Source organism: Epargyreus clarus, unplaced genomic scaffold, assembly GCF_041222505.1.
Source record: "Epargyreus clarus isolate Ecla_fem2 unplaced genomic scaffold, WU_Ecla_fem_2.2 ptg000023l, whole genome shotgun sequence".
NCBI classification, from domain to species: Eukaryota; Metazoa; Arthropoda; class Insecta; order Lepidoptera; family Hesperiidae; genus Epargyreus; species Epargyreus clarus.
In genome coordinates, this window is record NW_027332230.1 from 10,703,531 (window position 1) to 10,729,314 (window position 25,784).

The following is a 25,784-nucleotide window of genomic DNA, read 5'->3' on the forward strand; positions in this document are numbered from 1 at the left end:
TAATAATTATATTTTTGTATGTGACGAACTTTACAAACAAAATTTTATTATATTTTGATCTTATATTAAATAAATATAAATAATTATTAAATTTAAGAATAAAGCGTAATATTTTGTTGAAGATTTTTTTAACAATATACTTGCTTTTTTTCATACTGGCAGCCCTGAAATCAAGTTATCTTATACGAAAGATAAAACTTCAGTCAATGACAGCAAGTCCGGTAGGTTTGTTGTAGTGTATAAAAATAAAATTAGTATTTAAACGAACAGCGTTTTCTGAAATTAATCGACAAATTTATTATATTGGTTACTAAAACCTTAATTTTTTAACAATTCTTGATTTGGCCAACGATTTGTATTTTTATAGTAAGTAAACTTGAATTGTTTGTTCTTCCTTATCCTTATCAAAATTCAAAAGTTATAACTTGTAACCTCTCTCCGCACTATATATTTGAAAATTATTTGTGTTATTACACTATCTACTCATATATACCTATACCAATCTGCACACACAGTAAACTTAAAAATAGTTTTGAATATATAAACTGTATAGTTTTTATGTTATCCAATATATTTGTCTTTTTAATAAAGTCTTTAATAACAAATAAAACAATTGTAAGCTTTTATTATATTTGTAAAATTTACTTTTCCAGTACAAAATCTGAAAATGGCACATTCTTCAGGCTCATCAGGAAATTTAAAAAATGGACTTATAGATTTTACAGCAGGCTCATTAGGTAATTATTTTTATTTTTGTATAAATATTCAAATAGACTTTATAGTCCGTACACATTTATTATAAACATTTAGTACAATAAGGTGAATAATATTATCCTTATCTCTAAATATCTATATTTAATCTAACTAAGAAATGTGACATAAAGCATGCCTTTTATATATAATATCAAGTTAATTCCGTTCCTTTATATAATGTATGAAAGACATCCTCTATTAATGTTAGCACAGTCATGCAAATATCACAAATATTGTGAAATAGCCTTGTACATCTGTTGCAAGCTATTTATGTACAGCATTCAAGTATAAGGCAAGGATCTTACTGATAAGTATGTATTCTGATACAATGCATTGGTTACTTTCTTTAATTAAATTATAACATTCTTATATTCTTTTTCTTTATTTTAATAATTGCTTAAGTTTGCTTAAATTAACAATTTATTTGTCATAGTTACTTTTGTCTATTGGTTGTTTATATTTTATTTTTATATTTAGTCTATATATATTTTTTCCTTTTTTTAACATGGTCAGGTGGCGTAGCAGTAGTATATGTTGGCCAACCATTAGATACGGTTAAAGTTAAGATGCAAACATTTCCACAATTATATAAAGGAATGTATGACTGCTTAAAAACAACACTAAGAAATGACGGTGTCATACGAGGACTGTATGCTGGAACAACTCCTGCCATAATGGCCAATGTAGCTGAAAATTCTGTCCTATTTGCTGCATATGGTTACTGCCAGAAGTTTGTCTGTAGTGTCACAGGGACAGAGGTAGGTAGAATTTTACACAGTTTTATATTTAAACCTAATACTAACAGATTGATAAGCCATAGGTACACAAAAAGACCAGTTGGTCAATGTAAAATTAAAAACCATCCTAGTAGTGGGAATCTTGACATGCGTCACTGTGATTGATAGATTAATATCATAACAAACTTTCATAACCCAAATTCGTTATCCTGGTGATATACCTGGAAATGTTACAAAATACATACATGATGAATAATGTATTAACATTATGTAAGATTTATGTACTAATGGATTTATGTAGTAATATATTATTATTGGAAGCATATTGGAAGTGGGTAAAACCATGTGTAATTGTGGTAAATACAGTATTATATACTTTTACATCAGAGCAGCTGACTAAACATACGTAGAAATTAATTACGGCGTATTATTTTATTTACGACTTAACTTTATGAAATAAATTGCGCATTTTCATGACCTATACAGATACACTTATGTCCAATAGATAGTATAGAAATAAAACCTTGTGAAATTAACTCTAATACCTAACGCACAGGACATATTGCTACTTAATGCAATAAAGTACCTATGTTATATAAGATGTTTTAATCAATTTCCTTATTTGATTTGATTTTTGAAATGATTTATTTACAATAGATAATGATTTGGCATTAACATTGAGATAACATGAATATTCCTTGACTTATCTCTTACTACATAACTAAATATATTTTTAAGAGTGATTAATATCAACTTGTGTAATCTGGTAAACATATTGAGTTTTATTAATGTCTTATGCAACATTGAATTTTAATTTATGAGTTTATTTACTTATTAGAAAATATTTGCTTCTAGAATGTGGAACAACTATCAACACTTGGAAATGCCTCTGCGGGATTCCTGGCAGCGTTTTTCTCTTCATTCACCCTGTGTCCCACAGAACTGATCAAGTGCCAGCTACAAGCGATGAGAGAAGTCAATGTGCAGGGCTCACAAACAGCTGTATGATGACTCTTTTTGGGTATCTCATGAATATATTTCATATTAGTTTGTTCATTATCTGTGATTGCTTAGCATGTGTTTATTTATCTTAAAATCGAATATGAAAGTATAATAATTGATTATTATGTATGTAATTGTATTTATACAATTATTTAAAGGATATAGCATTCTCCAACTGCATGGGAAATGTAAAATCGCTAATCATGTGTTAGTGTTGCTACTTAACTTTATATGGAGTTATGCTCTTTATTGATAATCAATCTGCTTAATAGTTGGGGAGCCCAAGAGGGGATAGTCTCGAGCGCGGCAGACTAAGATATGGGAGATACCTTACACCCTTTAATGAGCCCCCCCATAAATGAGTTTTCTATGTCGGACAGTTTGGACAATCAAAAAAAATCAATAACTGGATATGCTCGAGTGCGGTCAATTTTTTTTAACGTAAAATAAATAATGCTAGAAAACACGAAACATCATAATCTGCCGATTACCACACGTCGAAGTAGTGAAAAAAATAGTCATTTTGAAAAAAAAACAACCTACAACATAATAATAAATATTGAGTTATTTGATAGTGTCACTTATTAGCATGAATCCCTGGGAAGTAATGTTGTATCACAAACTAAAGGAAAAGGCTATTTTTTAGGAAATACGTTATTCTTCTTATACCTACTTTCATACTTTTTTTTTCAAATCGTCAGAATAAGAAAACCACCCCACTGGATCGAAAAATATCATAAACCTTTCTTCATTCTGACGTCTAATCTACAATTAGGTCCCAATGTCGCTCGAGTTTGTACACATTTAGAATCGTGGGCTACTAGTGGGCTACTATAATAGAAATTGTTGTATTTCGATCTTTGGTAGGCATGAAACGTATAATAACGAGCGTTAGCCGCTTTACACATTTCGCACATTGTATATTTATACAGATGCGCTACATCGTTTAGCCGCATTTTATTATTAATCTTTACTTATAATCTTATTTAAATATATCATAATTCCTTGCCCCCACAGTATATTGATAACGCCGATAAATAGCGCAATAATCACAAGGATTGTCGATATTGAGATAAAATTATTGTTCTGTTTGTAGATTAAAGTCACGCCCCTGCAATTGACTCAACAAATATTCAGACAATATGGAATACAAGGACTTTTCAGAGGATTGGTACCAACGATTATGAGAGAAATGCCAGGCTACTTCTTCTTTTTTGGCGGATATGAAGGTATTTTAATTAACTATAAAATGCTCTGATGATGTATTCCAACTCCATATATTAAAAAAAAGGAAAAATATTCACAATTTTCAAACACAATTTGATAGTTAATCTCGTTTTAATAGATTGTCGTGGAATGTGTGGGATCGTGGTAACCGCTCTTTAGTCCTTGGTTTATCAATAAATTTAATTTTCAGGAACAAGGACACTATTAGCGAAGCCTGGCCAATCTAAAGACGATATAGGTTTCTTCAGAACGATGATAGCGGGCGCTGTTGGTGGCTTAGTGCTTTGGACGGTTATATTCCCTTCTGACGTCATTAAATCCAGAGTACAAATATCCAATAAGAGTCAGAAATTCCTTACAGTAGGGTACGAGATCGTACAAAAGGAGGGTAAGTGTATCCGAAATGTGTTAACACAATAATGCGATCATTTAAACTTTATGAGGAATTAACCTTAGGATGAACAAAATCAAAAATATCTTTTGAGATTAGTTCCCTTCGAATGGACCTTTTGCTTCTCTTTGCGCCTTTTTAAAGAACTGTTGCCTGTTCATGGTAAGAAGTGTCGTGCAAACCGGATTGTGTAGTGCCACGCACTTTTACCGCACAAAACTTTAATTATCTATTCTTCTATACTTATAATAAATCTGTAGAGAGGTCAATTCTGTACATAAAATATATTTTCAAAATAACTATCAGGGGGTAATTAAGGATCGATACTGATGCCAAAAATGCAATCAGTAAAATTTTTGTCTGACTGTCTGTCTGTATAACCGTTATAGAAACAAAAACTACTCGACGGATTTTAACGAAACTTGGTACAATTATTTTTCATACTCCTGAGCATGTTATAGTATACTTTTCATCACGCTACAATGAATAGAACAGAGCAGTGAAGGGAAATGTTGAGAAAACTGGAGATGTAACTCCATTTTTTAAGCTTCCGTCGCGTGTGCAACCTTAATGGTTAAAGTTATACAGAAATCATGTATGACGGAAATGTTCTCCTTAAAATTATATAAAAAATATCCCACGACAGCATATTATGTCTATCTTTTATGGTTGACTCACAATAACACGTGTAACTCCCGATAGCTTAACAGTTCGAAGCTTTCTGATTATATTTGTCTACTCCTACGTTTATAACACTCTCAGTCATCCCTAATTAAAGTTTCAGTATTAACTATTCCATAAAAAAGAATCATAGAAATCATACTGCTATTAAGTGATATTAGTAATAAGGGTTGTTTACCCTTAACATTTCTTTTTATTTACATGGCAACACAACGTTTGCCGGGTCAGATATTAAATAATAAATTGGGAAGACAAATGGAATGAGTTGCGTGAAGTCTATGGTTAAACCCACGGTTACACATTTTTAGAACCTAAATTCGAGAACAAGAAACATTTCAATGATTACCATAATGATAATCACCGTCTATAATTATCGTTTTAATATGTTTACTTTTTGTTTTCAGGAGTGCTAGCTCTTTATAATGGATTAAAACCTACTTTAGTACGGACGATACCGGCAACTGCAGCCTTATTCGTGGTGTACGAATATTCTAAAAAATGGATGCACCAGTCGTTCGGAGACTGAAATACAATTTCATTCCTTAAATGACCAAATGTTATGTTAATTTAATTAAAGTAATAAATTTGTTATGTGTTTCCAATTATTTGTTTTTTATTTAAATAGAGTTACAATATATATCGCTATCGCCGTTGTGTTACGAAATTAAATCCATACTAAATATTAAAATATATAAGAAACTAATTTCTTGGATTCTAATCGATTCAGCGATAGTGGCCGCGAACCTTTAGGACATGAGCGTCGTCCATTAGCGACGAGCCGCAACGCTTTGAGTAGAGTTGCTCGCGCGCTTTGATCGACGGGCGATTTTTTTCGCAGATTATTTTTGTGCCGCGCCTCCGTCAATGCGGGAAAGTGGATGTGTAACAAACATCTAGCCAAACGTAAAATTTTTCGCATCACAAATGAAAATCTTGACTTTGTCCTTTATGGCGCGGAATAGAAATGTCGAATGAGACCCGGGGCAGAAAGTTGATTGAGGCCCCCAGTCTAACAAGTAGACCTAATTTTACAAGCTTTTATATGGCTACAAGGGAAATTATAGACATTTAGGAGCCCCTGAGGACCAGAAACGCACCGTCTCTGGCCAGTTTGCATATTTTTCTGTACATGATGTTAAATAATGTAGGTACCTGTAATTTTGAAGGTACCCTTTGAGGTTCGATTTCGCAGTTACCACCACTTTTCAACCACCTATTTCTGCCTCATAAAATCAGTGTTAAGCGCCGCTGTTTTGAAGGGTGTGGTAAGGGAGACATACTTTTACGAGACGTAGTCCTCAGGGGCAGCGGCACATCTTTGGCAAACTTCAGGTAGGGATATCTTATCCTATCTAGGGTTGATTAGAGATGTCCATGGGGAGCAGTAGCCACTTAACATCAGGTGGACTACATTCTCGTCTGCCACTCCTTTATTTAAAAAAATACTGTGTAAATAAGCCTATTGGTGAAATAATATTAAGTACCTACTACATGTAGGTTGATACCTACACTTGTTTGCGACGTGGTCATTATATAAAAAGTACAGATACGTTAAATCTCTGAGTGATTAGTAATATTTACTCTGAGCGTTCAATGATATAAACCATTGATTCCCAAAGTGGTCCAGAAGGACCCCCAGGGGTCCACGAGAGACTCACTGGGGGTCTACGTAGGCGTGAACAAAAAATGGGGTCCACAAGATGTTAGTGGGGGTCCACGAAAATTGATCTGCTTTTGATACTAAAGAGCAAAAATGTAAGCATAGTTTCTACCATGTTTCTACCTATTAATGTATGGCGTAGGGCCTATCTACATTTTTGACACAATTTTTTTGTCGACTAAGAATGTGGTAGTAATGTAGCAGCAGGGGGTCCACCGAAACCAGCAAAATTTTGAAAGTGGTCCACGACAAAAATAAGTTTGGGAACTACTGATATAAACAATACTTTTTATTGATATAAACGTCTTATGATTTGGACGTAGGTACTGTTTGTTTTAAATAAAACAACAATCCTTACCGTGATTTTTAATAAATAGGTACAACTTCGTAAACCACAAGAATCATTTTTCTTATTCAATGGATATAATTTAATAATTCTATATATTTTATTAATGTTAAGTAACGGTGTCTTTAATGTTATAAAATAAAACTACATATTTCTATACGACATTAATTAATCATACTATACTTCGATAAGTGTCTTCAATTTTTGGATAAGTATCAGGAATGAAAAAGTTATCGACGCAGGTGAGGATAGGGCTGTTGAACTTTCCGGAATTAGCACCACATGAAGCTGCTCCCAATATCAACCCAAGAACGAAAATACAAAGCATTATAACGACTGCTGCACATCTACATTTATTCTGATTCCAAAGTGCTTCTTTACATATTTGTAAAAAGTCGATCACGGATCTAAAAATAACTTAGCCATAAACAAGTTTTATTGTAAATACGCTTTAAATATATATATTAATCATTTCAGGGAAAAAAATATCATTTATACCTGCAACATCTTGTGTTATCGCAAAGCAATACGTCTGTCTCATCTAAAAGTTTTTGAAGCTGCTGTTGAGCTAATGCAATCACCGGACATTTTCTATGAAGGATGTTAGCTAGTTCTCCTTCAGGATCTATATCGCAACTACATCCAGGTGTACCAACGCTATATCTTTCATTTCTCGGTATGGTCTCTGCCACTTCTATGTTAATATCCTCTCTCGGACTAACCGAGTACCCTTCCACCCCATTCCGACTTTTCTTGTAAGATTTTCTAGAATATCTATAAATATTCTGTATTGAATAATCATCTGAAGACATGCATAAATAATTAATGCAAATTTAAACTTATTTTCAACTTATTTTAGTGGAATTGTATGTTCGTTTAGTAAATAAAATATGCTGCAAAATAATTTGTAACGTAATCCGAAGGCTGGTAAGTCTGTAGTGTCAAAATTATAAACATAGATAATATTATAATTTCAGCCCGGCCCGTATATACAAGGTATCCCGTAAATGCCACGACAAACTTGGGGAGAACATAGGTTAGGATCTGAACACTCAGAGAAAAAAAATACCTTAGTAAAAATATCACCGTCTTTGCACTATCGATTGTTTTATATTTTTTTGAAAAAGAGGGCTGACCTCTTAATCTTCTTTCGTTAACTACGTGTACAAATTTGATGATGCAGTGTTTATTTTTTCTGTTAAATACTATCAGATAGATGGTCTACCATATTGAAATGTAAATTGGTTAAAATATGTAAAGGAACCAAGAAAAAAATAGGGCTATTTTTAGATTTTAATTTAGGTACTATTTTTTCCTCAATTTTGATTATTCGCGGTGAATAAAAAATGTACTGAACTATAAGTGCACATTGCCCTAAAAATATGCCTAGTCAATAGAACTTGCTACCAACTCAACGTGAGTCAAACAATACAAAATTACATCATTGACTAGTTAGAAACTTAAAAATATCCTTCTTCAGTTGTAAAAAAAATCACAAAATTTTTTACTACTTTTAACTGTCGTGTTGAAGTGAAACTTCATATGTGTATGTAATTTGAACATAGATTAGTAAATTTGAATGACAATGTCATAATTTGGTATCTTGGAACTGGCCTCATGATGAAGCCAGGGGTGATACTCCAACTCTTCAGCGACTAAGGGTAAAAACTGATAGGATCCACCATCAGATCAGTTAAGTTCTAACATTGCAAGCCATGGATGGCCTTCTCCCGAGGATCCTTGTCCCGATCCCACTTCTGATGTAGGATCTGGAGCCAAGGAAGGCATGTCAGGATTTGGAATTCCCATATTGCAGTGATTAAATAGCCATAAAGCCATAGCCATATAGGTCAGCAAGATGGGACTCCGTACCCACCGGTTCCGATTTTTACTATTATAGTATGCTCTGCTGGCACTTTAGTGTGAGTTCTGGTATTGATTATTTTTTAAAATGTAGCCATATTACTAGCCTATGTATGAGCGACGAATTCTCACCCCCTGGTTTCGTGGAAATATTTTTATTTTTTTGAAAATCCTTCCGCTAGTATGCTCTGCTGGCACTTCAGTATGAGTTCTGGGATAGATTTTTTTAAATTGTAGCCATATTACTAGCCTATGTAAAACCGATGAGATTCCGCCCCTGGTTACGTCGAAATAAAAAAAAATGTTGAAAATCATACCGATTTTTACTGTTCTAGTATGCTCTGCTGGCACTTTAGTGTAAGTTCCTGGGACAGTTATTGTTTAAAGGTATGATTTTATTACTCGGCTTTGCAAAATCGAGTTTCCGCTTTTAGATAACCTTTTTGTAATTTTTTTTAAGTTAAATTGTTGCCAGTTTATTTTTTCAGTAACTTTTTTTCAGGTTATATCGCGAGAACTATCGCTGAAAACTATTCTAGGAACTCTAGATATTAACTAATTACACTAATCATTAGCTTTTTTTCAATTTTGTAGAAAATTCTCTGCTGTGTGAAGTTAGCAGAGCATTATTTCATTCTGCTTTATCTCCGTGAAATCGCCAGAACTATTCCTGAAAATTATCAGGAACTATAGAACTTATGTGCATGCGAATATAACTCTTATTTTTAGTGCTCTGCTGGTAATTGCTGTACTAGTTTCACGGACACCTTTAGAGGCTCAATAATAATGACGATACAATACAATACAATACAAAAATGCTTTATTGTACACCAACTAATAAATGACAAATATTTACATACATATAATGAAGAGTACAATAGGCGGCCTTATCACTTAAAAGCGATCTCTTCCAGACAACCATAGAGTAATTGAAAGAGAAACATATTTTTTTTTTTTTTTTTTTCTTTTGTGGCTTTGGCGCATGGACGCTCAGCCAATGACAAGTAAAAACGGGGAAACGAGGATTAGAAAAATAAAAAACGGATGAAATTTGGAAAAGGAAGGATCAGTACAGTAGGTTGAATATAAATTTACATACAGATAAAGATATAATAATTAAAGATAGGTATATACATATTAAATTTTAATATCATTTTTCATAATAAATAATGCCAAGATTTTATATATATCAGGATCAAGGGAAGACAATAAATATGGTATACATAGTGGAAATGATACATTCGTAAGACAAGATAGATTTTGGTAAAGGGCGGAGGAATCGTGTAAAGGACAGGAAAAAAATATATGGTTTAGATTGTGAGTTCCACTTTTACAAACACATTCGGAAGTATCAACAATTCCCAATTTCAAAAGATGCTCTCTAGTACAGACGTGCCCTAGGCGCATACGTATAAGAATAGAAGTAGCAGATTTATCAAGCTTTACTTTATAAAACCAAGGCTTGATAGGGATTGTTGGCTGTAATTGATGATAATATTTCCCCTTTTTTTGGGAACTCGATGTCCAGTGTTCATTCCATGAGTCGTATAAATAATCTTTAGCAAGGGATGTTAGGTCTTGGGCGTAATTTTTAAAAGGAAAAACGTCACCACACTCCACTGCATCATTTGCCAATTGATGGGACTTTTCATTTCCTGCAATCCCGGAGTGACTTGGTAACCATATAAAAACTACATCGAATTCATTCAATAGACATGTATGGAGTTTACTTCTGATATCCAAGATTATTGACAACTGAGCTTTGTATTTAAATGGGAATTTCGTGACAGTCTGCAAAGCACTCTGAGAATCAGTAAATATTAAAGTTTTTCCTAATTTCATTGTTAATATATATTCAACTGCTTTGAAGATACCATAACATTCACCTGTAAATACAGAGGTTTCAGGTGGAAGTTTAATTTTTTGTACAATATTGTACTGGGAATGATACAAACCTACACCCACACAACCAGATTTAGATTGTTTAGAAGCATCACAATAAATATGATGCCAGCCTTGCCATTTATTATTTATAATTGAATTAAATTTAGCATTACATTGAACATCATTTTTTGATAAGGAAAACTCGCAGATTTTAGGAGACATTAATAAAGAATCGTAACTATTGTTAAACAGCGGTAGCATAGTGTCAGCGGAAGTAGGAGCTTCAATACTATTAAATTTCTCAAAGCTTCGAAGAAGGCAGGGTGGAGATTTATGTGTCCAATATGGAGAATTTTTTAATTCATAAATTTGACGGATTTTTGTTAAAATTGGATGATTATAAATTTGGAGACACCGACCTAAAAATCTATCCGACAGATATTGTCGTCTTAAGTGTAGAGGGGGATCTCCACATTCAATTTGTAACGCATTGATTGGGCTAGATTTCATTGCTCCTGAAATGATTCTTAAAGCTTTTGCTTGCACACCATCTAACTTTTTTAAACCAGCGACGTTACACGGTTCTAATAGGAAAGAGCCGTAATCAATAACACTTCGTATCATGGCATTATACACAAGTTTCATTGTATACGGATGGGCACCCCACCATACACCTGACAGACATCTTAGGATATTGAGGTTTTTTTCACATTTATTAGCTATATATTGACAATGAGGTATACCTGAAAGCTTAGAATCCATGATGAAACCTAAAAATTTTACTTCACTTTTTGTAGGAATGGTATCATTATTATATGTAACATTTAAATGTGGAGGACTTCGCATTCTGGAAAATAGAACTATCGCACTTTTGGACACTGATATGTCTAAACCATTCCTGTCTAACCATTCTTTAAGTAATTTAAGAGAAGATGTTAAATTTTCACAAGCTGTGGGTATTGATGAACTGGTGGAATAAAGCAATAAATCATCGGCGTATTGGAGCACTCTAACAGAATCATTAAATGTTTTATCTAAATCATGAGTATAAATGTTATATAAGATTGGACTAAGGACCGACCCTTGTGGAAGCCCCTTCCATATCGTTCTTGTAATCATACGATCTTCTACATTTAAGTTAATTTCTCTTTCAGATAGCATATTTATAATAAAATTTACAAGTATGTTAGGGATATTCAATTGAAGCATCTTATGCTTTAATATTGGGATGAGAACATTATCATATGCAGATTTTATATCTAAAAAGGCTGCTAATATACTGCAATTATTAGAAAAAGCAAGGCGTATATCTGTTACTAAGATACTTATATTATCAAGAGTACCTTTACCTCTCCTAAATCCATATTGACTATCAGCCAAAAGTTTATTACTTTCGGCAAACCATTCAAGTCTATTTTTAACTAGATGTTCGGCAACTTTTGCTATAGTAGTTGAAAGAGCAATGGGGCGATAAGATGAAACTTCCAATGGAGGTTTGTCGGGTTTTAAAATGGGTATGATAATCTGAGATTTCCATGATAGAGGGATGTGCCCGCTAATCATAACAGAATTAATTAAATTTAAATAATATTCAGTGACACCATAACAATTATTTGAAAGAAATGAGTATGGTATGCCATCAGCGCCCGGTGCAGAGTCTTTTAAGTAACTAAGTACAGATGTTAATTCGGACATGGTAAATGGTGAGTTTAATCCATCGCAATCATTGTTATATGAAATAGAAATTATGTTATCTTCAGGAACTGAGGCTGGGGCTAGTTTGTCCATAAATTTACATGCAACTGATAATGGCATTGTATGAGTTACGGATGGGTTAAAGGCTGATCGAAATTTTTTAATATTCTGCCAAACGAGAGTAGAACTAACATTAGGGCATAAAGAAGAACAAAATCTTTGCCACCCTTCTAATTTTTTCTCTTTAAGAATTTTCTTTGAAGCTTGTGACACCTGACAGTATATGTCAAAATTCTCAGTTGTCATTGAATTGCAATAATCTTTTTCAGCTTGTTTTCTTTTCCAGACTGCTTTAGAACAATCTTCATCCCACCAGGGTGGTGAAGGAATTTTATCGGGCCTGCTTTTTCGAATAGGAAAAGATTCGTCGGCAGCTTCAATAATTAGTTTTGCCAAAGCCTCGGCGCAAACTGGCTCCTGTCCTCTACAAACTTTAGGCAAAGTAGATAATCTTTTGTCGACATTAGACTTAAATAAAGTCCAGTCTGGGCTATTAAGTTTATATTTTAAACGGAAGGATCTTTTGAAAGTATGTGGTTTAAGATGGGGAAAAGAAATCAGCAATGGCATATGATCGCTGCCATATGAATAAGGCAATGATTGCCATGTAAGAATAGATGCAAGATCAGGAGTGCATATAGATATATCTGGCACACTATCACCTTGTTCAGGCTTAGTTCGCCGAGTAGGTGTTCCAGTATTAAGTACACACAAATTATTTAAATCTAAGATTTCTAATAAAGATTCTCCATAACATGTAGATTTTGAACTTCCCCATGTAACATGTTGACAGTTTAAATCACCTAATAATAAAAATGGTTTTGGTAATCTGCTTAGAAAGACATTTATTTCAGATAAGATTGCGGAAGAAGGATTAGGAATATACACAGAAATTATATTTACATTATTTACATAAGCTCCAATAACACATATACCTTCACTATGGGATGGCAATATAAGTGGAGTAAAGGAGACTGAATTGTGTATGAGTATGGCGACTCCACCATACCCATCAGGCCTGTCTTCTCTGAGACATGAAAAACCTGGAACTCTAAAAGAGTAACCGGGCTTTAACCATGTCTCAGATAGTGTAACAACTATAGGGTTATATTTATTAATTAAGTATATTAAATCACTTTTGTTGCTAACTATGCTGTGGCAATTCCATTGGACTATGTTGGTTAACTTGTCCATCTTGGTTTTGCGCATTATTCATTTCATTTATTACAAAGGCAGCGTTGTCCGGTTTTACAATATTTAACTTTATTAAAGTATTAATTAATTCATTTATGATATCTTTTACAGAAAAATGTTCAATTGTACTTTTTGCAATAGCAGAACCATTAGGTGCAGAAAGATTTGGGTTATAATCTTTAATAAGAGAGTTATGAGCTAATTTGTCATATCCTCTCACTTGTTTAGGTGGTACACGTGGTTTCAAAAATATTGTTTTTTTTGTAGATGTATTAGTACTAGAGTGTGGTGCTGTGGAAAAAATAGATTCGGAATGTAATGTATTTGGTTCAGAAATTAAAACTTCGGCATATGACCTGGATATTGGGGGATGGATTTTAGAAGCTTCAAGATATGACATGCAACTTTGGGCCATTGTCAGCTTAATCCTTTTTTGTCTTTCAAATTCTGGGCAACATTTATTTATAGCAAAGTGAGATCCTGAACATGAACAGCAGTAAGCATTAATTTCAATGACACTACAAGTGTCTCCTGTATGTTCCTGACCGCATTTATAGCAACGTGGTTTAGATCTACAATGCACCTTAGTATGACCATATTTACAACAATTATAACATTGTATAGTTGGATAGATATATAGTTCCACACTTAATGAATTATAGCACATGAAAATTCTCTTAGGTAATATCTGTCCATCGAAGGTCAGTACTACAGATTGAGAGGGTTTCCATACAGGTGATCCTTCAACAATTACCTTATAATTCAGCCTACGCATATTTATAACTTCACCACAACCAATTGGTACCGATATATTGGACTTAATTTCTTCTTCAGACCATTCTGAGGGAACACCTTTAACTATGCCGACTCTCGTAACATTAAATGATGGAATAAAAGCTTTTAACTTGTTTTGTTCTAATAGGGGGCTCAAAACAAATTTATTAGCATCTTCATAGTTGGCAAATGCCATGCTTATTCTATTGCGACCTATTCTTTTAAGACTGCCATTAACAATATTTTTAATCACATTATTATTTTTTTTCAGGAAATTACCAAATGTAATAGGGTGGAGTGTGGCACCGTCAGACAAAGATTGTGTAACCTTTTGGACATGTACAAGGAAAGGAGCATTATCTGTTTCAATATAATAACGGATGCGCCTAGTTGGTTCTGTACTAACTGTATCCTGGGTATTAGATACTTCCAAATTTGAGGTGTTACATACATCTGCGGGTGAAGATTCCAATGGAGGAGAGCTAATATCAACTTTTTTATGGGCTCTATGTTTTTTCTTTTCATTTCCACTAGATTCCTCACTTAAGCACATGCAGCTACGATTTGAATTATTATGGTGTTTTGATTTATCGGTCCTTTTCTTTTTATTGCAGTTTTTACAAAATTTGCGCGCAGCTTTAACACGTTTCCTTTCAGACCTGATAGAACTATCAGTGTCCATACTAGATTCGTTTTGTATTACAATATTAACTCCGACCTGGGGGATTTCAGGTCCCCCAGGATCGAAGGTACCATCCTCCGCCATAAAATAATTTAAAAGACTTACCCAAGTGAGATATTTACAAAACTATATATAATAAGATAAACTAATAAAAATATATTTACAATACACTACTTAACTGATCTTTAAACTACTAAAAAATAAATTAAATGAAAAATCTCAAAAAAAGGCGCCCGCCAAGTTGAACGTTTCCCGCGCTTTTCGAGAAACATATTAGACACAAGAAACACAGGGTAGGGGTGTACAAATGTAAAAACATACCAACTAGAATTTATCTTTGGACATATCAGCAGCTAGCGTAGAAGGTGAAGAAAGTTAGGGATAGAGATATTACAGAGAATAGGAAAAAAAAAAGATAGGATAAATAAATACAAATAATAATAATATTTTAAATATATATCAGGTTAAAGTGCTAGGTAAAATTCCTTCACTTGTCTTTTAAAAGAATCTAGTGACTGTGCGCGACGGATAACAGATGGTAAGGAATTCCATAGGCGCACAGCCACTGCAGTAAAGGATCTGCCGAAGAAGGATGAGGAACAAGGAGTTGAAAGGGAAAGATTTTCATTAGAACGAAGAAAGCGTGTATCGTGAGAAAGATGTAGGTAATGAAATCGTTCCCTTAAGTAATTGGGACTGTTTGAATTAAACAGGACGCAGTATAAAGACGATGCTTATTGATACTATGACTATTTCGACGTGTTGCCAACTTTCGGTAGACTTTACATCCATTTGAAAAGTTATTTATTTAAAAGTTCACTGGTACAAAAATATTAATAGATTTTCCTAAAATGAAATCATTTATAAAAATCTTTCTGTAACAAATAAGTAACAAGACAATAACATTAATAGCAGAAATACGATCTATCGTAATCGATTACAACTTTAACGATGTTTAATATCTATTTAGTACATCACTATCAATGAAATCAGGGTTACCGATTTGTAGGAAATTCCCCGATTTGCGGGGAAATGCAACTCAAGTGGGTATTGGTATGTGCGGGGAATATATGTGAATAACATCTTAACATATGCTTATTAATAAGTAATAATAAATACTCGATTTTACTTATAAATAAGCTCATCAAAGCTCTTCTTTGTCTGAAAACTATTTGGAAATGAGCTACGTTCATTCTTGGATGATATAGAGGAAGTATATAGGAATAAAAGTTTTCAAAAGGTAAGGCAGATTTTAAAAAGGAAGAAAATGTACACTGCATAGCTATCACTGATTTTTATAGACACGAATAATTATAAACATTTCTACGAAGGGTGATTTTAGGGACCTTTACAATAATACCGATTTTCGATCCTGAAGAAACTTAAAAAAAAATCAAATAAATCCCTCAGAAATTGATTTACGGCCTTAAAAATAAATTTTGTGCTTTCATTCGCTAACGCATCGTTTCATGATTTGAAAATCAAATAGGTACATCGTCATCAACCCATTACTGATCCATAGCTAGGCAAGGGTCTATCTCTGAATGAGAAGAATTAGGCCATAGTCCATCGCGTTGGCCATGTGCGTATTGGTAGACTTCACACACCATAGAGATTTTTTTATAAATCTCTCAGATATGCAAGTTTCCTCGCGATGTTTTTCTTCGCAAGTGATAATTAATTTCTTTCTAATACTTACATAATTTTGTAAAATCGCCGGTGCGTGGGATTTGAATCCTTCGATCGTAGGCCAAGTTTCAACCAAAAGGCTATCACTGCCTTCCAATTCATAATTATAGCAGATTCTGTTTCGGGCATAAAAAATAGACAACGTACACATTGTCATATAGTCGAGATTTTGTAGCGTTTACTTGGAAAGTCCTCAGAAACAGATCGGATTTTGATCATTTTTTTATCAACAATATTTTTGAATAAGGCAATCATTTATATTGAAAATATAATTATATTAATTGATATTATTAATATAATTATATTATTTTTTTACGCACAATACTAAGAAATTTAACAATTTTCAATATGTATTTTAGTATGGTGTTCACGCAAAGATAGCGTTTTTTGCTGTATTTTCTTTAAGTTAAAATATGCTTACAAATGATTATGTCGAAAAGCAGAAGGCATATAAACAAATTCCTTAAATAAGTCAAACGCTTTATACACACGCTGGAATTTTAGACTGTTTTGCAAGCATGTAGATGAGGCATTGAATTTGAAGGTACTAAAAGACTGAATAAAGATAAAAACAAAGATATATAATAAAAATTGCCCGTATCCCTTTTTCTTTTATTTCATTATGTGCGGAATATGCGGGGAATTTGGAATTTTTCTCCCCGAATATGGGGAATTTGGCTTTAAATTTTGGGGAATAAAGCAAACGGACATTGGCAACCCTGAAGAAATGTCAATATTGTCAAATTGTCAATAATTTTTCATAGCAAAGTGCAAACCTGCAGCGGGTTGTGTGATCGTTTTGAGAACTTACTAAATCTCTTTGTTTGTGGTGAAATAAATAATAGTACGGTAATTTAATATTTTCCATTCCTGTGAGCACTCTCTTGCTTACATTTATATTTAGATCACAAATTGTACAGTCCTCGCGAATATAAACGTAAGTATTTCAAAGATGGCGTCCATTAACCTGGGAATTAGCTTTTTTTAAAATGCCATTTGTTGCAGATGCCCAACATAAAGCTGCAGTCGTCAGACAATGAAATTTTTGATGTTGACGTCGAAATCGCAAAATGTTCAGTCACAATCAAAACTATGTTAGAAGATCTAGGCATGGACGAGGATGAAGAAGAAGTGGTTCCGTTGCCGAATGTAAATTCCGCTATTTTGAAGAAAGTCATTCAATGGGCCACCTACCATAAGGATGATCCCCCTCTCCCTGAAGACGACGAAAACAAAGAGAAGCGAACAGATGATATTTCGTCGTGGGATGCCGATTTTTTGAAAGTCGATCAAGGCACATTGTTTGAATTAATTTTAGCTGCTAATTATCTCGACATTAAAGGCCTTCTCGACGTGACTTGCAAGACCGTGGCCAATATGATTAAAGGTAAGACTCCAGAAGAAATAAGGAAGACTTTCAACATCAAAAATGATTTTACTGCTGCTGAGGAAGATCAGGTCCGTAAAGAAAATGAATGGTGTGAGGAGAAATAAACATTAGGTTTGTAGCACTTGCCGCACTTACATTGTAATTCGTATTTATATTTATTAATGTATAAAGACATGCATTGATTACTCAAACATTAGCCGTAGATTGTCTTATTATTTTTAAGTGTATTTTACTGAATTATGGGAATGTTCGTGAATAACCATATGTTGGAATTCAAATATTTATTGGATTGTTAAATCTGAGTTTGGTTTAGGTTTCATTATATTTGAATATTTAATCTGCATAACTACATTTATCTGAACATCCCTAACATTCCCAACTATAATGTTCTTTGTAATAACAGTTAAATTTATTTGTATTAGTTGTAATATTTCTCTAAAAAAATTTTTTCCATTGACAGGTATGTGATTAAAAATTATTTATTGTTTTTGTGGAATATTAGTATTATTTTAATTTCGAAATCAGTAGATAAGTAGGTTCATTGCATCCCCATTAGTATGAAAAAATTGTAAACTCCATATTTTGTCATCTGCATTAGTCATAACTAAAAATATGAAGTTTTGTCTCGACAACTGTGATGACACCTAAGAGTATGATCAACTTATAAACCACTTCATAAGTTGTTCAATTAAGCATAGTTCAGTAATTTCTAGTTAAAAACCAAAATAAATATTGCACTCTGTATAACACTGTCACTAATTTTGTATATGCAGTTAAAGTATAATAGTTCAAATATTTGCAATCTAATTTTGGAAAACATCAACATTACATGCTTATGCTAAGAATGAATATATGCAATCCAATTCGAACATTTTAGTACAAATGTTTCATAAAATTATACTTTGGATTGTTAATACTTTATCTAATTGGTTTATTGTGGAATGATTTCATGCTCAATATTTGTATTATTGTAAAATTTACCTAGTTTCAATACATAACTTCAACTGAGTTTCAGTACAATACTGTAACTAACATTTTAACAACTATACAACTAGATCAACCTAATTCACCATGCAATTATAACCTAAGAATATTACAAAACATTTTACATAATAACATATTGCAGGTAAACATTTACTTTAAGTGACTACTAACGGAAATTAAGTTATGTTGAAAAGGACTTGTGCATCAAGGGTGGTGTTGAGTTAGTTGATATAGTTGTATACGTAATATAATATGAAATTATTATAACTGAACAAGGATGTATCCTCATTATGTTGAGGGCAAACATCAACAAAATTAAACTAATTGCTTTATAATACATTTTCTTGTATAATAAAATCTGAGAAAATGCCATTAGAGTTACTCAAAAGGTTTTGTGAAAATTTGATGCGTTGTTTTAAAATAAAATATCTACCTACAACACAGTATCTGCTATTTTATTTTTAAAGTTGATAATATTTGTACATTTTGGTTCCAAACCCTATAAAGAATAGTAATTATTGTAAGACTTATGCTGGGTTAAAACTGTGTATATGTTACAGCCAAAGTGATAAATTCTGATTTTATACATAATATCTAGCCATTATGTATAATATCTACTCAATTTGGTCAAGGTGATAAATAAAAACGGGAATAATCACATTAACCAGCCATTATATACTAGTGGTGCCCGCGGCTTCGCCCGCATTTAGAAATAATATGAGATACATAAAACGGAAAATTTGTACCTGCATTGGAATGACAGTGGTGCCATCTGTCGAAAATTGGTCATAGCAGCTCCAAAATCCTCGTGGGCTCTTGGACAACAACTTTGCTAAAGATCACCACTTGATCAAATGCATAGTTTCCGATTTTATAACTACTTACGAATTAAAAATTAACTAAAAAAACCACGGACTAAATTGTGAATCTAAACCATTCTCAAGTCCCTTTAAACACACAACAAATTTCATCGAAATCAGTTCAGTCGTTTAGGCGGAGTTCAGTGACATACACACGCACATAAGAAATATATATATATATACATATATATAAAGATTTTCAAAGACTTGGATAAAGTAATAAAACAAGTATAGGTAAAGATTAGAAGTTTCTATTTCAACTTTCCTTAAGTAAAATAAATATGTTTTGTAATTTTATAATGATCCACATATCGAATAGCAGACATGTTGAGATTTTTATGCCCAGTCTCTTTACACAATGTACGTAAATCAGTTATGGGGAAGAGTAATAAAATGCATGCCTTACTATTATCTCTGATAGCTTATTTATATTATAAGTACATACTGACTTTACACGACTTTGACCCACTCGCTCGCAGGGCGCTGCTCGCTAAGTTTTCTATTTTCTTTTATTTTTTTCATACAGGATTGGTATTAATTATTGGTATTATTGGCATCAAGGTTAGGTAATTACATTATAAAATAATTACTACTAACTTAATAAATACATTTGCGCTATTATTTAAAGAATCAGAGGTGAAGAGCCTGGAATTCCAACATCGGTACCCTCAACCGAGAGGCAGAGTTTCAACCACAAGGCTAACGCTGCTTATCTAACTTAATCATAGATTAGTAAAGATTACTCACTCCTAACAAGAAAATGTACCCAGTTTTGAGAATTGAAATAGATGCGTTAAAAAGTTTTGCCACGTCTCCGTGCTAAAATGTCCCTAAAATATTTGAAATTATTATTATAAATTATTTAATTATCATGAAAATTACGCAGTATTAGTTATTTATTTGTAAATTTTCTCTAAAAATGTTTTTATTTGTCAAAAATTCAAAAAAAGAACTTACTATAATAAGCCATTTGCGGCTTCATTCAATTTCAAGGCGGCCAAGTATCTTTACTAATCTATGAACTTAATATGTTACATGCGTAACGGAATTTGGGTATATCGGTGATTCACTTTAGATATAATCCGTGCCAAACTTCTAGTCCGCTCTGAAGTTGTTGCGCGTAGTAGTCAGAGAGCCAATGTCGAACACAACTAAAAGGATATACTCCGTAGCAATAGTAACGGGATACTAACGTCAATTTCATTACGATATAATAAAAGAATTATTATTATCTAATATGACGATAGAGCGGGATAAAAATATAACATGATTCAATTTGCATCCAATATATATTTGACTCACTTTATAATATAACACATAGATACATTTTAGCAAAAGTCGCCTATAAGACTTACATCTACATTTACGTTTTACTACAAACACCAATACTATTAATTACTATGGAAGAACAGACAAAATCTATAATATTATGCCTACAATCATTGTAACTTTAATACTTGTTTCAAATGTTTGATCTGAAAAATCCAACTTATATAATTATTCTAAAATTTGGCAGAAAGTTAAAAAAAATAGATATCAGTCTAACATAGTGTAAATAGGATTTTTTACGTCTATATTCAGAATTTTCTAAATTTATTTTTAAATGTTATAGAATATTAAATATAACACAGTTTACTGGGTAACTCGATGGAATTTTATTTTCATTGTCTATTTGTATTAGTAGTAGTTTCAAACAACAACTATCATTTGCTTAACAAACCCATCTGGGTTTGTTACTTTATTGAAGATTTTTTAATAATTTTATTATAATGCGTACCTACTTCATGTAATTCATGTTTTAAAAAGCTAATTTTGATACCCAAATTATCTTTGGTTGTTGCACTTGAATACACAAATATGTAACATAAAACAAAATATCACAATAATTAGTTTTATATTATTTACTTATATTAAAATAAAAGTATAAAACTATTAAATGGTTATTCTTATGTTTAAATCGAGACATGTTAAAACACAATTTATTTATAATAATAATTCAATAACTTTATATAAAATTTTGGTAGGTTGTATTAAAACAGTACTTATAAAATACACGCAGCATATTATTAACTGATACAAAATGATAATAAAAATAGTATCTTATTTCACAAGTAGACATAACTACCAATACTTGTTCTACAAGCAATAAGTACATTATATAAATATATTATAATATGTAAATAGTTAAATATACTATATCTTCAAGTAAGTGTTGGAAAAATTTGCTTACATAAAATATTTAAGTATTAAATGCAGATATCAAAAATGATATACTTAATATGTAGATTTTATAAATATGCCTTGAAAAAAAATTTTTTTTTTCTTCCACTATCAATAAAGATACCTAAATTATTAAAAAAAGCGGCACACATTTAAATAAATTCGAAAATTCATAAAATTATTGTCCTTATTAAGTTAGTTTACGTAACTAAAAATCCTCAGGTATTATAGAGATAATTTATTTGAACAAAAAATATAAGGAATGCATATTATCACACTTTTGGCCATGACAAGTTTCAAAATTATGGATTCCTATCCTATAAAAAATATATAGCGAAAAAATATAGATCTAAAATTATTGATACTCTTCCTTAACATTGTACTGTTACCTTTAAACATTGTAAGGGTTGATAAAAATTTAAAGTTAAGATAATAATTTACAGAAATTCATGTAACTTTAAAATATTTTGTTATAGTCATTATTTATGTCATATTTATTATGCATTTAATTACAACAACAAGCGGATTATGTTAGTTGTCTTCAAATACTTATAGAGAGAAAATAGTAGTTGTCAGAAATATATTTTAAAATTAGTTAATATTTTATGATCTATTTACTTTAAAATAATAAAAATATTTTGTACGTTTGTAGATTTATAGGTGAATATTAATTGTATTATAGATCATTCAAACATTGTTACATGTTTGAATGATTTTTAAACATAAATTAACAGTTAAAACTTCAGAAAAAACATATTAAAAAAAACGATTGTAAAAATATCACATAATAAGCACCTTGAATAAAAACATAAACAGCAATAATTATTGAATAATTCAAACAAGCTTTTGTATCATAAAATTGTGTGAGATTACTTAAGAAAATGTAACCTTCTCTTACCTGCATCTGTCTTAAACTTTAAATAATGATAGAAATGATATTAGTGTATAAAACACACCTAAAGGTGTGACAGTTGCTGAAAGTATAACATAAATTACATTTACACAAATTTTATACAAAAATAAAATTTATTAAAACCAGTATTGGAGATGTAAAGTTTCCAAAAGAGTTTAGTTAACATCAAATACATTAAAATTTAGGAATCAATTCAGGATTTTATAGTTGTAGCTAATCTTATGATATTCAAGCAACCACTAATATTTAGATTATAATTTGGCCACATTGGTATAATATGTTAAAATTGATATACTTTTATGTAACACACAATACAATTATATACAGATTCTACACCACAAATACATAGGCTGTAATGTTTATAAACATTTGCTAGATTCTAATTTTTGGATAACACTAGATGTATAATCATATATTTTTTTGAAAATATTCACTTTTGATCTTAGTTTACATAATAGATTCCATAATGATCTGAGATTTAAAATTGCCTTAGTTGCCACTTACTTTCTCTTTGAGACGGAAGTAAATTTTTAAGCTAGGCCGCAGAATAGTAAATAGCATTACCAGCAACACAAGCAGTAGACAAGAGTATCGCAAGATTTCCCCAAATGACCACCACCTCGAGAAAGTTCCCAATATAATAGTTATTACCCCCAAGACAAAAGTCAACAAACCAAAGGAGGCGTGCAGGAGCTTAATGTAAATAGGAGCCAAATAGTTTTTCAATTTCAGGCTGCACAGAACACCTAATCCCCCAGTGCATGTAACTACCATAAAAATCAGTGCAGCTAACCCAAATTTGGCATGAAGAGTCACAAAATGAGGCTTTTCATGGATTATCTTGTTAGACAGGATAATTAAAAATCCAGTTAAGGTAATTATAGCCATTAGAACTTGCAGGACCCAGTGACGAGCGCTGCGAAGTCGCATAGGCATCCATTCTGTAGCGAGGTCTCCTGGAGTGATTGCATTCACTGCTGTTGTCATAATTATCAGCCACTGCAACAGAAATTTTTCACTTATATTAAAACTATACAAAAATACTACAATTACAAAAAAATATATCATCAAATTTTATCTAAAATTTAACAGCTTTGACCTTTACATTCTATACCTACATTAACATCATTGTTTGTTTTTTATAAATTATGCTATGAGTACCTCGCATAACTGCAGGGGAAAAACATAGAGGAAAATTAAAACTTATCTATAAGGATAATGTTACCACCTGACTTTGTCTAAAATACTTAAAATATGATTCATGATAGATGGTAGAACCTGTATGGGTCATACTGAATTTTATTATACCCATCCATTTGTCACACCTGGTATGAAGTGGCGGTAAAATTGTACTTTGTGACCCATCGAATTTGATGTTGATTTTGGGTGGGAGGGCAGGGGGGTGGTCATACTAACTTCCCCTGTGAAGGGGGGGTTGCGGAAGCTCCCCTTTTTTATGATTTTTTAAAATTTTGAAGTTACCTACATATTTCATTAGGAATTAAGACTTAAAAATTAGGGGATGTACATGATATTGAAAGAAACAAACCCCCTCCATCTCACCCCTCATAAATACACTATAAGCTAGTTCTGAAACAATTAAAATTAGACCTAGAATTTGAGAATACTAAGGTCGATGGAACTCCGCTTCGCAGGGTTCCTATTTTTTGTATTTATTAAACCATTTAACCAAATCGATTATCCGAAAAATCGAGTAAATGACAGTCGTTTTAGCGTCCTAATAGCAAATTTGGCGATTACGAATTATTATATTGCCGTGATTTGACGTTTCGTGCGAGTTAAAACACTATTTTTACGAGTTAATCTCAAAATTAAAAAAAAAGGATGCTTTCCGCAATTCCATATTCACAGGGAATGCTCCTGTAGTACCCCCTACCCACCTATATCACTCACAACTCAAAATTCGACGGGTCATAAAGTACAGTTTAGCCAAAGTGGCTGGGTGTGGATGTTAGCTGTATTACATATGAGGCTACCATCTAGTCCTCAGGAATAACAACCAATTTTTATCGGAACCAGGATGAATCTCTGTTCTGTATATAGTTTGTTACAGTTCCATGTGCAGTAATGACCACTTACTATCAGTTGGAATGCATGCTTCTTTGCTACTTCAATCTATAAAAAAACATCTTACCCCAATGGACATGAGCAGCGGATGAAAAGAAAACAGAGACACTCCATCCTTGAAGCAGCAGTAAGTAATGATCCCGGTAAAAACTAATGCGCAAACATTGTTCACGACATTAATGTAACTTGGCTTGGAACTGGAAGCAGAAGAAACTAGATGAGATGTTTCCGAACTTCTCTCAACAGGAGCCATATCCTCCACCGTCGGATTCTCTGGTTCGGAATCTCTATTCTCCATTTAAATCTCTCTTCCCTTTTTACGAACACGTCACGCTAATTGCGCTCTTTCAACTACTAAAGCATGTGCAATTAAACAATTTACATAATTCCGATAACACTTGATGTCAATACATACTAGGATAACATGATATCGGACAATGGACTAGAATTGACCAGATGTTTGCTCAGCTCAACAACGTCAACAGGTATTGATCGATTTGCAAAATTATAAAATGCAAAACAAAAGTAGTTTTGTGCTCAACAATAACGTTCAGTAACTGTCTATCATCAACCATGACTAACTATTATATAATCTAATTCTAATGTAACGTTTTGTTCGCCCTTAAATATGAATTAAACAATGAATAAGTACTAATAAAATATATAATTTAATGGATTACATACCAATACA

The 25,784-nt window shown here is 32.2% G+C and overlaps 4 protein-coding genes and 1 long non-coding RNA gene across 5 annotated transcripts; 3 read left to right on the plus strand and 2 right to left on the minus strand.

Annotated features, from left to right (window-relative positions):
* The first annotated feature begins 211 nt into the window (after positions 1–211).
* LOC140751693 (mitochondrial ornithine transporter 1) lies at positions 212–5,394 on the plus strand. The gene is made up of 7 exons (XM_073085701.1): positions 212–366; positions 654–737; positions 1,267–1,511; positions 2,346–2,492; positions 3,589–3,721; positions 3,910–4,107; positions 5,196–5,394. Exons 2-7 carry the CDS (start codon positions 668–670, stop codon positions 5,315–5,317), a joined length of 915 nt encoding a protein of 304 aa, XP_072941802.1. The 5' UTR covers positions 212–366; positions 654–667; the 3' UTR covers positions 5,318–5,394.
* Positions 5,395–6,802: 1,408 nt separating this feature from the next.
* Positions 6,803–7,839, minus strand: LOC140751643 (uncharacterized). Its single transcript, XM_073085618.1, has 2 exons — positions 7,296–7,839; positions 6,803–7,204 (listed from the first exon to the last, which is right to left on the minus strand). The coding sequence occupies exons 1-2, from the start codon at positions 7,607–7,609 to the stop codon at positions 6,970–6,972; spliced, it is 549 nt and encodes a 182-aa protein (XP_072941719.1). The 5' UTR covers positions 7,610–7,839; the 3' UTR covers positions 6,803–6,969.
* A 4,586-nt stretch (positions 7,840–12,425) lies between these two features.
* Positions 12,426–14,840, plus strand: LOC140751585 (uncharacterized). Its single transcript, XR_012103364.1, has 2 exons — positions 12,426–12,984; positions 13,761–14,840. It is a non-coding gene; the product is annotated as an uncharacterized LOC140751585 (long non-coding RNA).
* Positions 14,841–17,371: 2,531 nt separating this feature from the next.
* Positions 17,372–18,526, plus strand: SkpA (S-phase kinase associated protein 1 SKP1-related A). Its single transcript, XM_073085468.1, has 2 exons — positions 17,372–17,575; positions 17,644–18,526. Exon 2 carries the CDS (start codon positions 17,644–17,646, stop codon positions 18,130–18,132), a length of 489 nt encoding a protein of 162 aa, XP_072941569.1. The 5' UTR covers positions 17,372–17,575; the 3' UTR covers positions 18,133–18,526.
* Positions 18,527–21,142: 2,616 nt separating this feature from the next.
* Positions 21,143–25,648, minus strand: LOC140751579 (transmembrane reductase CYB561D2-like). The gene is made up of 2 exons (XM_073085532.1): positions 25,161–25,648; positions 21,143–24,004 (listed from the first exon to the last, which is right to left on the minus strand). Exons 1-2 carry the CDS (start codon positions 25,389–25,391, stop codon positions 23,495–23,497), a joined length of 741 nt encoding a protein of 246 aa, XP_072941633.1. The 5' UTR covers positions 25,392–25,648; the 3' UTR covers positions 21,143–23,494.
* Between the last annotated feature and the right edge of the window lie 136 nt (positions 25,649–25,784).

Excerpts from the sequence above, each read along its gene's own strand:
- LOC140751643 (XM_073085618.1), bottom strand. The coding sequence starts at position 7,609 with ATGTCTTCAGATGATTATTCAATACAGAATATTTATAGATATTCTAGA. Across the intron at positions 7,205-7,295 it reads GATAACACAAGATGTTGCAG|ATCCGTGATCGACTTTTTAC; the intron begins GTATAAATGATA and ends AGTTATTTTTAG.
- SkpA (XM_073085468.1), top strand. The coding sequence starts at position 17,644 with ATGCCCAACATAAAGCTGCAGTCGTCAGACAATGAAATTTTTGATGTT.
- LOC140751579 (XM_073085532.1), bottom strand. The coding sequence starts at position 25,391 with ATGGAGAATAGAGATTCCGAACCAGAGAATCCGACGGTGGAGGATATG. Across the intron at positions 24,005-25,160 it reads CGCTGCTCATGTCCATTGGG|TGGCTGATAATTATGACAAC; the intron begins GTAAGATGTTTT and ends TTTCTGTTGCAG.
- LOC140751693 (XM_073085701.1), top strand. The coding sequence starts at position 668 with ATGGCACATTCTTCAGGCTCATCAGGAAATTTAAAAAATGGACTTATA. Across the intron at positions 3,722-3,909 it reads CTTTTTTGGCGGATATGAAG|GAACAAGGACACTATTAGCG; the intron begins GTATTTTAATTA and ends TTTAATTTTCAG. Across the intron at positions 4,108-5,195 it reads CGAGATCGTACAAAAGGAGG|GAGTGCTAGCTCTTTATAAT; the intron begins GTAAGTGTATCC and ends TTTTGTTTTCAG.